This window comes from Muntiacus reevesi, chromosome 3 (assembly GCF_963930625.1).
Source record: "Muntiacus reevesi chromosome 3, mMunRee1.1, whole genome shotgun sequence".
NCBI lineage: Eukaryota > Metazoa > Chordata > Mammalia > Artiodactyla > Cervidae > Muntiacus > Muntiacus reevesi.
Window position 1 is genome coordinate 149,426,946 of NC_089251.1, and position 15,563 is coordinate 149,442,508.

Consider the following 15,563-nt stretch of genomic DNA (forward strand, 5'->3'; position numbering starts at 1 on the left):
CTGTTCTTTAGTTAGCAAGATTTTGTTGTTCAGTCATGTCTGACTCTTTGCGACTGCATGAGCTGCAGCAGGTCCCTGTCTTTCACTGTCTCCCAGAGTTTGCTCAAACTCATGTCCATTGAATCTGTAGTGCCATTTAACCATATCATTTTCTGTTATCCCATTCTCTCCCTGCCCTCAATTTTTCCCAGCACCAGGGTCTTTTCCAGTAAGTCAGCTCTTCCTTGTCAGGTGGCTAGAGGGTTGGAGTTTCAGCATCAGTCCTTCCAATGAATATTCAAGGTTGATTTCCTTTAGGATTGACTAGTTTGATCTCCTTCTTGTCCAAGGGACTCTCAAGAGTCTTCTCCAGCACCGCAATTCTTAAGCGCTCAGCCTTCTTTATACTCCAACTCGCACATCCTTACATGACTACTGGAAAAACCATAGCTTTGAAAAACGGACCTTAGTTGGCAAAGTGATGTCTCTGTGTTTTAATATGCTGTCTAAGTTTGTCATAACCTTGCTGTCTAGATTTGTCATAGCCTTCCTTCCAAGGAGCAGGTGCCTTTAAATTTCATGCAGTCACCACTCACAGTGATATTGGAGCCCAAGAAAGTAAAATGTGTCAGTGCTTCCACTTTTTCCCCCTTCTGTTAGCCATGATTTAATGGAACCAGATGCCATGATCTTAGTTTTTTGAAGTTTTGCTTGGCTTGAGTTTTAAGCCAGCTTTTTCACTCTCTTCTTTCACCCTCATCAAGAGGCTCTTTAATTCCTCTTTGCTTTCTGCCATTAGAGTGGTATCATCTGCAGATATGAGGTTGTTGATATTTTCTCCCAGCAGTCCTGACTGCAACTTGTGATTCATCCAGCAAGGCTTTCGCATGGTATACTCTGCATATAAGTTAAATAAGCAGGGTGACAATATACAGCCTTAACATACTCCTTTCCTAATTTTAAACCAGTCCATTTTTCCATGTCCGGTTCTAACTGTTGTTTCTTGACCCCCATACAGGTTTCTCAGGAGACAGGTAAGGTGGTCTGGTAATCTTATCTCTTTAAGAATTTTCCACAGTTTATTGTAGAAACAAACAAACATCCACAGAAGTACATGTTTTTCTGAAATTCCCTTCCTTTCTCCATGATTCAACAAATGTTAGCAATTTGCCCTCTGCTTCCCCTGCCTTTTCTAAACCCAGCTTGTACATCTGGAAATTCTCGGTTCACATAGTGTTGAGGCCTAACTTGAAGGATTTTGAACATATCCTTACTAGCATGTGAAATGAGTATAATTGCATGGTAGTTTGAACATTGTTTGGCATTACCCTTCTTTGGGATTGGAATGAAAACAGACATTTTCCAACCCTGTGGCCACTGCTGAGTTTTCCAGATCTGCTGGCATATTCAGTGCAGCACTTTAACACCATCATCTTTTAGGATTTGAAATAGCTCAACTGGAATTCCATCACCTCCACTAGCTTTGTTTGCAGTAATGCTTCATAAAGCCCACTTGACTTCACAGTCCAGCATGTCTGGCCCTAGTTGAGTGACCATAGCATCATGGTTACCCTGGTCATGAAGACCTTTTTCATATAGTTATTCTGTGTATTCTTGCCACCTCTTCTTGATCTCTTCTGCTTGCATTAGGTCTTCATCATTTCTGTCCTTTTTCATGCCCATACGTGATTGAAATGTTCCTTTGATATCTCCAGATTTCTTGAAGAGATCTCTAGTCTTTCCCATTCTACTGTTTCTCTCTACTTCTTTTTATCTCTCTTTGTTATTCTCTGGAAATCTGCATTCACTGGAGTATATCTTTCACTTTCTCCTTTGCCTTTCTCTTTTTTTCTTTTCTCAGCTATTTGTAAGGCCTCTTCAGACAACCATTTTGCCTTCTTGCATTTCTGTTTCTTGGGGTTGGTTTTGATCACCAGATGATAAATATGCTTTCTAGGTTTGTCATAGCTTTTCTTCCAAGGATCAGGCATTTTTTTTATTAATGGCTGCAGTCATCGTCCACAGTGATTTTGTAGCCCAAGAAAATCAAGTCTGGCCCAGTTTCTGTTGTTTCCCATCTATTTGCCTTGAAGTAATGAGACCAGATGCCATGATGTTAGTTTTTTGAATGTTGACTTTTAAGCCAGGATTTCAGTCTCCTCTTCTACGTTCATCAAGAGGCTCTTTAGTTCCTCTTCGCTTTCTGCCATAAGAGTGGTGTCATCTGCATATCGAGGTTATTGATATTTCCCGTAGCAATGTTGATTGCAGTTTGTGCATCATCCATCCCGGCATTTCACATGACCTACTGCATATGTTAGATAAGAAGGGTGATGATATACAGCCTTGATGTACTCCTTTCCCAATTTGGAACCAGTCTGTTCCATGTCCAATTCTAACTGTTGCTTCTTGCCGTGCGTATAGGTTTCTCAGGAGGCAAGTAAGGTGGTCTGGTATCCCCATCTCTTTAAGAATTTTCCACAGTTTGTTATGATCCACACAGTCAAAGGCTTTAGCATAGTCAGTGAAGCAGAAGTAGATGTTTTTCTGGAATTCTCACTTTTTCTATGTTTCAGTTAATGTTGGCAGTTTGGTCTCTGATTCCTTTGCATTTTCTAAATCCAGCTTGTACATCTGGAAAGTTCTCAGTTCACATCCTGTTGAAGCCTAGCTTGAAGGATTTTGACCGTTACCTTGTTAGCTTGTGAAATGAGTGCAGTTGTGCAGTAGTTTGAACATTCTTTGGCATTGCCCTTCTTTGGGATTGGAATGAGAACTGACCTTTTCCAGTTCTTTGGCCACTGCTGAGTTTTCCAAATTTGCTGGCATATTCAGTGCAGCACTTTAACACCATCATCTTTTAGGATTTGAAGTGCCTCAGCTGGAATTCGATCACCTGCACTAGCTTTGTTTGTAGTGATACTTCCTAAGGCCCACTTGATTTCGCACTCCAGGATGTCTAGCTCTAGGTGAGTAATCACACCATCATGGTATCTGGGTCATTAAGATCTTTTTTGTATAGTTCTTCTGTGTTTTCTTGCCACCTTTTCTTAATCTCCTCTGCTTCTGTCAGGTCCATACCATTTCTGTCCTTTATTTGTGCATAAAATGTTCCCTCGGTATCTTTAATTTTCTCGAAGAGATCTCTAGTCTTTCCTGTTCTGTTATTTTCTTCTATTTCTTTGTATTGTTCACTTAGGAAGGCTTTCTTATTTTTTCTTGCTGTTCTTTGAAGCTCTCCCTTAAGATGAATATATCTTTCCTTTTCTCCTTCACTTTTCTTTTTTCTCAGCTATTTGTAAGGTCTCCTCAGACAACCATTTTGCCTTTTTGTATTTCTTTTTCTTGGGGCTCATTAGGGTAGTGTCATCTGCATGTGCTGTGCTATGTTTAGTCTCTCAGCCGTGTCCTACCCTCTGTGACCCTGTGGACTCTAGCCTGCCAAGCTCCTCTGTCCATCCGTATTCTCCAAGCAAGAATAATGAATTGGTCTGCCAAGCCCTCCTCCAGGGAATCTTCTCAACCCAGGGATCGAACCCAGGTCTGCCACATTGCAGGTGGGTTTTTTACCGACTGAGCCACCAGTGAAGCCTACGAATACTGGAGTGGGTAGCCTATCTCTTCTCCAGGGGATCTTCCTGACCCAAGAATCGAACCAAAGTCTCCTGCATTGCAGTCTGATTCTTTAGCAGCTGGTCATCTGCATATCTGAGGTTATTGGTATCTCTCCCGGCAGTCTTGATTCCAGCTTGTGATTCATCCAGCCCAGCATTTCACATGATGTCCTCTGCATATAAGTTAAATAAGCAGGGTGACCACATACAGGACTACTTGAAGTAGTCCTTTCCCAATTTTGAACTAGTCTGGTGTTCCGTATCTGGTTCTAGCTGTTGCTTCTTGACCTGCATACAGGTTTCTCAGGAGGCAGGTAGTGGGGAGAATTAAATATGACATTCAAATAAAGTCTCCTTGCCTTGATTATCTTGCCTTCTTTTCCTCCTCAGAGGTTAACCAGAGTATCTTTCCTATCCATTTTATATGTTTATACTACAAATGCAGGGATCCTTAAGAAATAGATATATCATGTTGCTTTAGGCAGCTTTTTAATGCTATGTAAATAATCTGGTTTTTCTATTCAGTATTTTGTTTTTGAGATTAAACCATGTTGATCCTAGTACATCTAGTTCATCTATTTAAATTTTTTATAGTACTCCATTGTATGAGTGTATATTCTGTATTGATGGACATTTTAAGTTTTTTCTACAATCAAGACTACACGGAGAGAACTGTACTCAATATATTGTACCAACCTGTAAAGGAAATGAATCTGAAAAAAATGCGTGTGTGTGTGCATACACACGTGTGTGTAACTGAATCAGTTTGCTGTGCGCCTGAAACTAACACAACACTGTAAATCAACCACATGTCAACAACAAAGAATTTAGTTAGATGAAGTATTTTCAATGCAAGTTTTAAATTGCGTATACTACTTATAAACTGCTCGTGATTTTTTAAAATTTAGCCATTAAGGTCCTATTTTTATTCTAACCAATTTGCAAGACTTTAATATGGAGTCAAAACTTTATTATTTTATATATAAATTTTACATGGTATTTTCATCTTTTTCACTCTTTGTAAGTTTAGAAGTTTTATGACTAAATGAATTGATTTTTTAATTTTACTTCATCACTTACAATGTTGCCCCCCTACGGATTTGAAAACTACTCAGATTTACTTTCTGCTAGTTATTCCATGATTTCATTTTACTTTATATTTAACTGTTTAATCCATTTGGAGCTTTCTTGGTGTGTGTTTTGTGGTCATATTCTGCAAATTCAATTTTGGGTTTTTTTCCTAAACAGAAATAGATAGTACCTGACAATCCACATTTAGCAGATCTGAGATTGAAATATATATAAATGAATAAAGTTCTATAAATATAATGAATATATTGCTCATGATTTAATATATGGAGGGCTTCCCAGGTGGCATAGTGGTAAAGAATCCACCTGCCAGTGCAGAAGATGTGAGTGCGATCCCTAGGTTGGGAAGATCCCCTAGAGTAGTAAATGTCAACCCACTCCAGTACTCTTGACTGGAAAATTCCATGGACTTAGGAGCCTGCTGGGCTGCAATTCATGGAATCACCTAGAATTAGAGTGAGCATGTGTGCATACACATACAGTAACATATTGAACATATAATAAATGTGATTATTATTTATTATAATGCATTGCCTTATCTAGAAAAGTTATATAACAGTAAATAAACAATGGAGTATAAAATTTTTTTAAAAGGACTGTATTAACCATCTAGATTTTGTATATATTGTATGAGAGTTTGTTTAGGACAGTGGTCTTCAAAGTTTTTTGCTTATGTATCCTCTAAAGGTTTTTTGAAAAATGAGGAATACTCTCACTAATTTTAAGCTGAAATCTGAAATTTACCAAATTTTAAATAGTTTAGACCTATTATATTGGATTGGTGCAAAAGTAATTGCGGTCTTGCATTGTTGAACTCTGCCGTTTGATATCGGAATACATTTTTAAATAAATGTGGTTATGTTACACATCATTTTAATGCACATTTCTTGCTTTGTGTTTTTGTGCTAATGACTCAACTACTTGCTACTTATTTTAGACTGGGGAAATGAAGTTAGAGAAAAAGCAGATTTGAGCAGTTTTCTTATTTGAGTTCAAAATGCGTCTTAAAGCAGTAGAGACAACTTGCAACATCAACAACACATTTATCCCAGGAACTACTAATGAACATACAATGCGGTGCTGTTTCAAGAGGTTTTGCAGAGGAAATGAGAGCCTTGAAGATGAGGAGTGTAGTGGCCGGCCATTGGAAGTTGACAGTGACCAACTGAGATCTATAATCGAAGCTGATCATCTTAAACTACACAAAGAGTTGCCAAAGAACTCAGTGTCGACCATTCTGTGGCCATTTGGCATTTGATGCAAACTAGAAAGGTGAAAAAAAGTGGGTGCCTCGTGAGCTGACGAAAAAGCCAAAAAAAATTGTTTTTAAGTGTCATCTTCTCTTATTCTACACAACAACAGTGAACCATTTCGATAAAGATCGGATTGTGACCTGCAACGAAAAGTGGATTTTATATGACAACCAGTGATGACCAACTCAGTGGCTGGGCTAAGAAGAAGCTCCAGAGCACTTTCCAAAGCCAATCTAATGAAAAAAGGTCATGGTTGCTGTTTGGTTATCTGCTGCTCATCTGATCGAGTACAGCTTTTGAATCCTGGTGAAACCATAACATCTGACAAGTATGCTCAACAAATTGATGAGATGCACCAAAAACTGCAATGCCTGTAGTCAACAGAATGTGCCCAGTTCTCCATGACGTCACCTGATCGCATGTTGCACAACTAATGCTTCGAAAGTTGATAGAATTAGGCTACAAAGTTTTGCCTCATCCACCATATTCACCTTACCTCTCTTCCAACGGACTACCACTTCTTCAAGTATCTTGACAACTTATTGTAGAAAAAACACTTCCACAACCAGCAGGAGGCAGAAAATGCTTTCCAAGAGTTTGTCAATTCCTGAAGCATGGATTTTTATGCTACAAGAATAAATGAATTTATTTCTTGTTAGCAAAAATGTGTTGATTGTAGTGGTTCCTCTTTTGATTAATAAAGCTATGTTTTGAGCCTAGCTATAATGACTTAAAATTCATGGTCTGAAACCACAGTTACTTTTCTACCAACCTAATATATTGTACAATAGATTTGCTTTAGAATTATTTGTATGAAACCTTGTAGCTATAAATTTCATTTAAGACTGGAAAATGTCTTACGTGTAGTGATGGATATTGACTAGACTCATTGTGATTATCATTTTATTCTTTATACATATGTATAATCATTATTTTATACATTTGAAATGTCATGTAAATTATCTTGCAGTAAAAAAAATGGAAAATGCCTACTGTATAATTCAGTTAGCAAAACTAATTAACCAAATTAGTCAATCAAATAAAACTTTAATTTCTATTAGAAAATTCTGACTTTATTTTTAAGTTCAAATGTGTGAATTAATATGTATCTCTGTGACCATCATGTAATTTATCTTGTTCCCTGTATTTGAAATAAGGTACTATCTCCCCCTTAATATTTCATATACAAGCTCTTTTTGCTTTGCTCTTTTCTATTTCTCAGAAGTATTGTCTTCTTGAATTATCTATTTGTTTGATGCTCTGTTACTGTTTACATTCCAAAACAAAGCATTATAGCAAGATCCAGAATGAGTGAGAGTGTGCCTTTCATAGTCAAGGGGGAAAGTAATTGTGAAAGGGGAGTTTTGAAAAGAATTCATTCTACACAGGTGTATTTGCAGACAGATTAAATCTGGAAGAAGGCCATATGAAATATCTGAAAATTAATACTCTTAAGTGTATTCATGCTCATGTATGACTGGAAGATTTTTCCTTCCTTGGTCTAGGCCATGACATATGTATATAAGTAGAACTTTACATTTATAGACTTCACATGTATGACTAAATGTTCCAAATATCTTTCTAAAATATACCAGTATAAAGGTTATGTAACAGTTTATGAGAGCTTCAATTTCTCCATAATCTGCCAGTTTGTTGATTTACTAGATACACTAGATTCTTGCAATATTATTGGCAAAAATAGTTTTTGCCAATATTTTTTGCCAGTATTGTTATGAAATGGTATCTTGTTTTACCTTTCATTTGCCTAGTTAGTGGTAATATTAAATATATTTTTATATATTTATTTGCCATTCCAGTTTCTTCTATTGAATTCCTCTCTATATCTTTTACCCATTTTTTTCTGTTGGGATTGTCTTCTTGAGTTCATCATGTGAATTCTATGGGTTGTAAATATCCTTTAGTTTGTGCCTTGTCCATTAACTTTATGATATTTTTTGTTGTACACAGTTTTTTTGTTTTAATGTTAATAGGTGTATTAATGTTTTACGGTTTTCGCTTTTAGTGTCTTTTTAATACTGTGTTGCTGCTTTTCATATCTGGATCTTTAATTTGGAGTTTAGATATTGATTAATCCATCTTCTTCCACTTTTTTGAAATGAATCGTCTGTAAAACGCCAGGTTTCTGTGTGTGGGAGTCTTGCTGTTCTGTCTGTTATGTTCCATTGCTATATTTGCTTGCTCTTCCCAATTTTGTTTCAATTACTGTTGCTTTATAAGAAGTCTTAAAATCTGATAGGGCAATAATCTCACTCTCTTCTTCAGGAGCCCCTCATCTGTCCTTAAGTCTTTGCTTTTATACACTTCATAATTCAGCTTGTTCAGCTCTGTGAAGAGACTTTATTTTTATTAGAATTGTGTTAAATATATAGATATACATGGGACATTTAGGCATGATACTAAATTTTCCCATTCATAAACAGTGTTTAGGGTTTCCATCCATCAATAAAGTTTTTGTTTCTCTATAAAAAAAAAATTGGCTTATCTTTTGCTTGATTTATTCTTAGGTACTCTGTAGTTTTTGTTGGTTTTATTATGGTGTATTCTTTTTAATCACACTGCCTAAAGATTGTGACTGGTGTGTAATAATGCTTTTGATTTTTAAGTGTTGGTATTTTATCATTAACCCTGCCAAACTCTCATATAGGCAGTCATTTAGAATTCAATATACTTCTGTTTCTTTCTCATTTTTCCTCATCAAGTTATTGCACTGGCAGTGTCTCTGCTACAGTATTTATGTTTTAACACCATAATCTTTTTCTTAAAAAAGATAGTAAGTTCAGTAATTAATCATTAAGGTTTATGTGAGTATCTTCCAAAACCTATATATAGATAAAGATAAGATACTCTAAACTTTAACCAAGGTTTCTCCATCTTAGCACTGTTGACATCTGGGGTCAGATGATTGTTTCTTTTTTGTGAAAACTGTCCTGTACATTGCAGGATTTTTAGTGGATTCCTAGCCTCCCTACCATTATGAAAACCAGAATACTACCAAATGTTTCCTAGGGATACAGTGTCCCACCTGGTTGAGAATTACTGACCCAAATCAATTAAGGATTAAGTTATTTTTTAACTGTTTGCTAAGTTTTATCCTGAAAGGGTATTGAATTTTAACAGTGTAGTTTCTGTATCTGCTGAAAATATCATTTTTTCTCCTTTAATGTATTAATATAATTAGTTACATTATTATTTTCAAATGTTAATCTGTTAGTACAATTTTATTAGTACACAGTTGTCTGAAAATTATGCAAAACCATGATACTTTTCTTCAATTTGGGTGGACAGGTGAACACTAAAACAATACAGTGCAAATTAGATCCCATGTTACAAATTGAATTTTAATTGCTATTGTTAAAGCCTATTTTACCTATTTTGTAATACAGCTTGCCTGTTTTATAATGATCTGGCTTTAAATAACCAGTTTTGAGGTTTATTCTATTACTTTGAATAATCAGGTGTTATATGTACTTTTATCGAACAAATCACTTGTAAATTTATTAGATGACCAACTTATTTAAATATCAAATTAATAAAATAGAGTTTAACATTCTTCAATAAATAATGCATTTGCTTTAATTTAATATATAACAAAGGAATAGGATGTTGATTATTTGTAAGTAGTGGGAATTTAGTGGCAGATCAGATATGATTATTCATTCAGTTCTAAATGCTGTGTAAACATCTACTGCTTGTCTCTGCATTGGAAATAGGCTATGTCACGTTAAGTTCAGCTGCTAGTTTTCATCTAATATTCTCTCCAGTTCAGTCACTCAGTCGTGTCCGACTCTTTGCAACCCCATGGACTGCAGCATGCCAGGCTTTCCTGTCTATCACAAACTCCTGGAGCTTGCTCAAACTCATGTCCATCGAGTTGGTGATGCCATCTAACAGCCTCATTCTCTGTCGTCCCTTTCTCCTCCTTCCTTCGCTCTTTCCCAGCATCAGGGAAATACTCTCTTAGAAACTGTATTTATTCATAATCTTTGAACTAAAAGCAACTTTTCTGGTGGTGGTTTTAACATTACTGTGGAAATGAAACCACATGGAAGTAGAAATATTGTGATAATTTTAATAAACTTGAAGTGGAATTGCAATAATATGAATAAGAGGTGGAAAAATTATATTTCCAGTCATAAACTATAAGTTGACTGGGTTTGGGTAACAGTGTAAGATAAACTTTGTCATAAACAGTTATAAAGAATTTTGCCTGAAATAATTTTTGCTACTTTTCTTTCCTCTTAACAGTCACGTTCTATATCTAGTTCCCCTGTGATGGTAGCTCAGCCTGTTTATCAGCAACCTGCATATCACTACCAGGTAAACATTAAATTACAATGCAAATCTTTGATAGTTTCAGCCTTTTTTGAATAAATTCCATTTTAGTCTTTCTCATGCAAATAAATACTCTCGTAATTTAAAAGAGGTAGTTAAGCCTCGATAGCAGTGATATTTTCTTTTTTTTTTTTTTTAATGAGGGATCTAAATGTCATATAAGAAGATAGATTGCTTACTTATGCTGTTGTCATGTCTGACTCTTTGCCATCCTATGGACTGCAGCATGCCAGGCTTCCCTGTCCTTCACTATCTCCTGGAGTTTGCTCAAATTCATGTCCATTTAGTCAGTGATGCCATCTAACTATCTTGTCCTCTGCCACCCTCTCCTTCTTTTGCCTTTAATCTTTCCCAGCATCAGGGTCTTTTCCAATTAGTTGTCTCTTTGCATCAGGTGGCCAAAGTATTGGAACTTCAGCTTCAGCATCAGTCCTTCCAATAAAGGACTAATTTTTATCAAATGTAATAGGGTCAGTTTTGCTCCCCTGGCTAACATAGAAATAATTTCCAAGGTATGAAAATACTGGACCACAGGCTGATTTTTTTAAAATATTATTGTTATTATATCAGTTTCTGGTTATTACATTTAATAAATACGTATCAAAATAATATATTGTGATTTATATTATGACAGCCTCTTTTAGTTGATCAGCGTTCTTTTCATTAATTCTTATGGGAGGTTGAGGATAAGTAAACTCTAATGCCAGGCCATTTTGGTGTTTCATAAATAAAATGTAATTGGAAAACAGCCATATTTGTTTACATAATTGTGGCTGCTTTTGTGCTGCAGTAGAAGAGTTGAGTGGTTGCACCAGAGATATATGGCCTGCAAGCTTAAAATATTTACCCATTAGCCCTTTATAGAAAATGGTTGCCTACTTCTGGTCTATAGCATTCTCAGATAAAATCACATTCTTTTAAACCTTTGAAATAGTGGAAGACTTTGTTTCTGGGGGTTTTTTTTCTTTTTGAACTTTATTAGACCCACATGAAATATTATGGTTACTGAAATTATTTTTTAGTATTAGACTAGGTTTGGGGGAGTTGTTCTTAAATTCTGTTACTATGCTAAGTATAAAATTATCTAAAGTATTTTATTCACTTAGTAAAAATGAAAGTAACTTGATGGCCTTTATTTAAAGTATATATGTAGCATGACTATTTCTAATTCAAAATTTTGAGAGGCCCCAAAGACAACATTAGATACTAGGCCATTTAACAATACAAACCAAAAGTTATGAAACCACGTTTAGGACCCTTAGCTTATTGCCCATCTTGAGCACATGAGGATGTGCTCATTATTAACCACATCTTGAGGATGAAGTTAATAAAGAAGACTGGTAATGAGGCTTTTTTAACAAGAGAGTTTTAGAGTACTATGGCATTTCCTATTCTCAACCAAGTGAACAGGACTTCAGAGAATGATTAAGAGAGTTTAATATTTGTCCCCTGGAATTTGTGAGATAGAATCTTTTAGACCTGTGCATGCATGCTTGCTAAGTCACTTCAGTCATGTCCAACTCTGCAACTCTATGGACTATAGCCCGCCAGGCTCCTCTATCCATGGGGTTTCTCTGGACAAGAATACTGGAATGGGTTCCATGCCTTCCTCTAGGTGATATGGACTATTGAAGCAGAGCCAGAAAAGAAGTCTACAGGGGGAACATGTTGAATGTCTCACAGCAAGCAAAGTTTGTGTCCCAAGAGCAAGATAAGAACCTCACAGAAGAGAATCTTTCCAAAAAAGTATAAAGTGACCCCAGGAGAGAAAAAAATCTATGTGAAGTAGACCCCTAGAATCTAGGTCTAAAATTGTAGTCAGAAGTTCTCAGCAAGGACATTACCAAAGAAAAAAGTACCTGACAAAAGAGTCAGCATTTGGAATCTGTTAACATGCCAAAAAATAATTTTTCCTGATTTTTATCTGGAGGCTAGGAAAACTAGCTCAACACAGTGTTTTTTATTTGTCTGTTTACCCTTTGAAAAATTTGTTTTTTATTGAACTATAGTTGATGTGCAATATTAGCTTCAGGTGTACAACATAGTAATTCAAAATTTTTATAGATTTTACTCCATTTATAGTTATTATAAAATATTGGCCAGGACTTCCCTGGCGGCTCAGTGGTGGAGAGTTCACCTGCCAGTGAAGAGACACGGGTTCAGTCCCTCATGTGGGAAGTTCCCACATGGCATGGAGCAGCTAAGCCTGTGCACCAGAACTGTTGAGTCTGTGCTCTAGAGCCGGGAAGCCCCAACTGCTGAGCCCATACACCCAGAGCCTTTGCTCAGAATAAGAGGAGCCCCTCAGTGAGAAGCCCACGCACCCCAACTAGAGACTAGCCCCCACTCACCTCAGCCAGAGAAAGTCCAAGCATAGCAACAAAACCCAGCACAGCCAAAAATAAATAAAATTATTTTTTAAATGTCTATATTCCATGTGTGGGCTTCTCAGGTGGCACTGGTGGTAAGGAACCTGACTGCCATTTCAAGAGAGCTAAGAGATGTGGGTTTGATCCTTGGGTTGAGAAGATCCCTTGGAGGAGGAAATGGCAACCCATTCCAGTATTCTTGCCTGGAGAACCCCATGAACAGAGGAGCTTGGCAGGCCACAGTCCATAGGGTCATAGAGTTGGACACGACTAAAGCAACTTGCCTGCATGCAGACCCTGTATATCCTTGTGTTGTTAGTCGCTCAGTCGTGTCTGACCCCATGGACTGTAGCCCTCCAGGCTTCTCTGTCCATGGGATTTTCCAGGCAAGAATACTAGAGTGGGTTGTCATTATATCCTTACAGCTTATTTATTTTAATATCTTGTACCTTTTAACCCCCACCTTCTTTTTCCCTCCCCCTTCCCTCTCACCACTGGTAAACACTAGTTTTAACAAAATGCTTTTAAAATGCCAGGGGTGAGAAAGAGTGAAGTTACTTTCTGCTTGCACTTTGTGGAGTCCAGCTCCTACTCCATTAATTGATTACATATGTACATACATGACATAGATGTATTCTGTAAAGTTTCTAATACAGTTTAATTTTATACTTTGGCTCTAATTTTCCACTTGACACAAATTACAAAACTGGAAGTATATTACCTAGATATACTTGGGAAAGATTTTTGTACCAGTTTGTAACATAATATTTTTCAGTGTAAGAAATAATTTCACTTTGCATATTTCTTTCCAGTTATATATTTATTCATCATCATTCTCCCCTTAAAACTGCCACTTTGATAATCTCTTCCCTTGTTCTTTTTACAAATTCTGAGATTGATAGCTTTATCAGTTTTTGTTAGTCAAATCAGGTAAGGACTGGTTCAGTCAGTATTTATCTCTTTCGTATTTCTCACTTCAGAAGAAGATAGTGATTTTATTTATCTAACAAATCTACACATTAAGCATGTTATTTCAAATTCTTATTAAAGTATTTTCTTAAGAGATTATCCTGCCTTTTTAAACATGGTATAAAGAACACAGACCTCACATGGTTATCATGTTGATGTCATCCATTAGCAGTTGATATGGTCTGCCTGAAATGAACTATTTCAATGGTAGATTCATGGAATCTTCTTATTTTCTGTCTTTTTTACTTTAATAATTAAAAAAGATTTTATTAAAGGTAGAAAATAAGCTAAAACACTTATTATTAAAGAATAATACAACTGATTTAAAAAATAAAAAGACACTCTTTTCTATTGTCATCTTACAACAAGTATCTTAAATAACTTGACTCTCTTTTTTTTTAAATAAAGCTTTATTTAGCTATTCATATACCATACAATTCACCTTTTCCAAGAGTACAACAGAATGCGTGCATTCTTACTTAAACAACTTACTTCAGCCATGTCTGACTCTTTGCGACCCTATGGACTTTAGATAGCCCACCAGGTTCCTCTGTCCGTGGGATTCTTCAGGCAAGAATCCTGGAGTGAGTTGCCATGCCCTTCTCCAGGGGATCTTCCTGACTCAGAGATCAAACCCACATCTCGTGTCTCCTGCATCGGCAGGCGGGTTCTTTACCTCTAGCACCACCTGGGAAGCCTGTACAACAGAGTAGTTTTTACTAAATTTACAGTGCTACCGTACCCCAGGGGGTGGGGGGGAGCTTTACCCATTGGTAGTCATTCCCCTTACCCCCTCCTCCCTGTCCTAAGCAACCAGTAATAGATCAGTACTTTCTGTCTTTATAGATCTGCCTTTCATGGACAGTATGTGGCTGTGAAACCACACTTTGTTCATCTGCTCATTTGTCGATGGACTTTGGGTTGTTTCCACCTTTCCTCTCTTACAGACAATGGCTGATATGAACATTTGTGTACAGATTTTTTGTGGACTTATATTTTCGTTTCTCTTAGGTCTTGTATCTAGGAGTGGAATTGCTAAATCAATGGTATCTCTATATTTAACCTTTTAAGGATGTGTCAGACTTTCCAAAAGGTTGCACCATTTTACAGTCCCACCAGCAATTTATGAGGGTTTCTCCACATCTTTGCACACACTTATTATCTACTTTTTTTTTTTACTATAGCCGTACTAGTGTATGTGAAGTGATATCACAGTGTAGTGTTGATTTTCATTGTTGTTGCTGTTCAGTCACTAAGGAATGTCCAACTCTGCTTCCCCATGAACTGGAAGCATGCCATGCTTCCCTGTCCTTCACCATCTCCCGGAGTTTGCTCAGAAACATGTCCATTGAGTCAGTGATGCCATCTATCTCATCCTCTGCCACTCTCTTCTCCTTTTGCCTTCAGTCTTTCCCAGCATCATGGTCTTTTCTAGTGAGTCAGCTCTTTGCATCAGGTGGCCTAAGTATTGCAGCTTCAGCTTCAGCATCAGTCCTTCCAAAGAATATTCAGGGTTGATTTCCTTTAGAATTGGCTGGTTTGATCTCCTTTCAGTCCAGGGGACTCTCAAGAGTCTACCCCAGCACCACAATCGAAAGCATCAATTATTTGGTGCTCAGCCTTCTTTATGTCTCAATTCTCACATCCATACACAACTACTGGGAAAACCATAGCTTTGACTATACAGAACTTTTATCAGCAAAGTGATGTCTTTACTTTTTCATATGCTGTCTAGGTTTGTCATAGCTTTTCTTCCAAGGGGAAAGAGTTTTAATGTCATGGCTACAGTCACCATTCACAGTGATTTTGAAGCCCAAAAAAGTAAAGTCTATTATTGCTTCCACTTTTTCCCTCTTCTATTAGCCATGAAGTAATGGGACTGGATGTCATGATCTTAGTTCTTTGATTGTTGAGTTTTAAGCCAGCTTTTTCCCTCT

At 36.8% G+C, this 15,563-nt stretch overlaps 1 protein-coding gene across 1 annotated transcript in view; it reads left to right on the forward strand.

Moving 5' to 3' along the window:
* The window catches only part of BOLL (boule homolog, RNA binding protein), a 58,898-nt gene that overhangs the window by 15,116 nt on the left and 28,219 nt on the right, over positions 1 to 15,563 (forward strand). Inside the window, exon 7 of the mRNA XM_065927705.1 lies at positions 10,202 to 10,273. Within this exon, the coding sequence (XP_065783777.1) occupies positions 10,202 to 10,273 (72 nt within the window). The remainder of the gene's footprint in view (positions 1 to 10,201; positions 10,274 to 15,563) is intronic.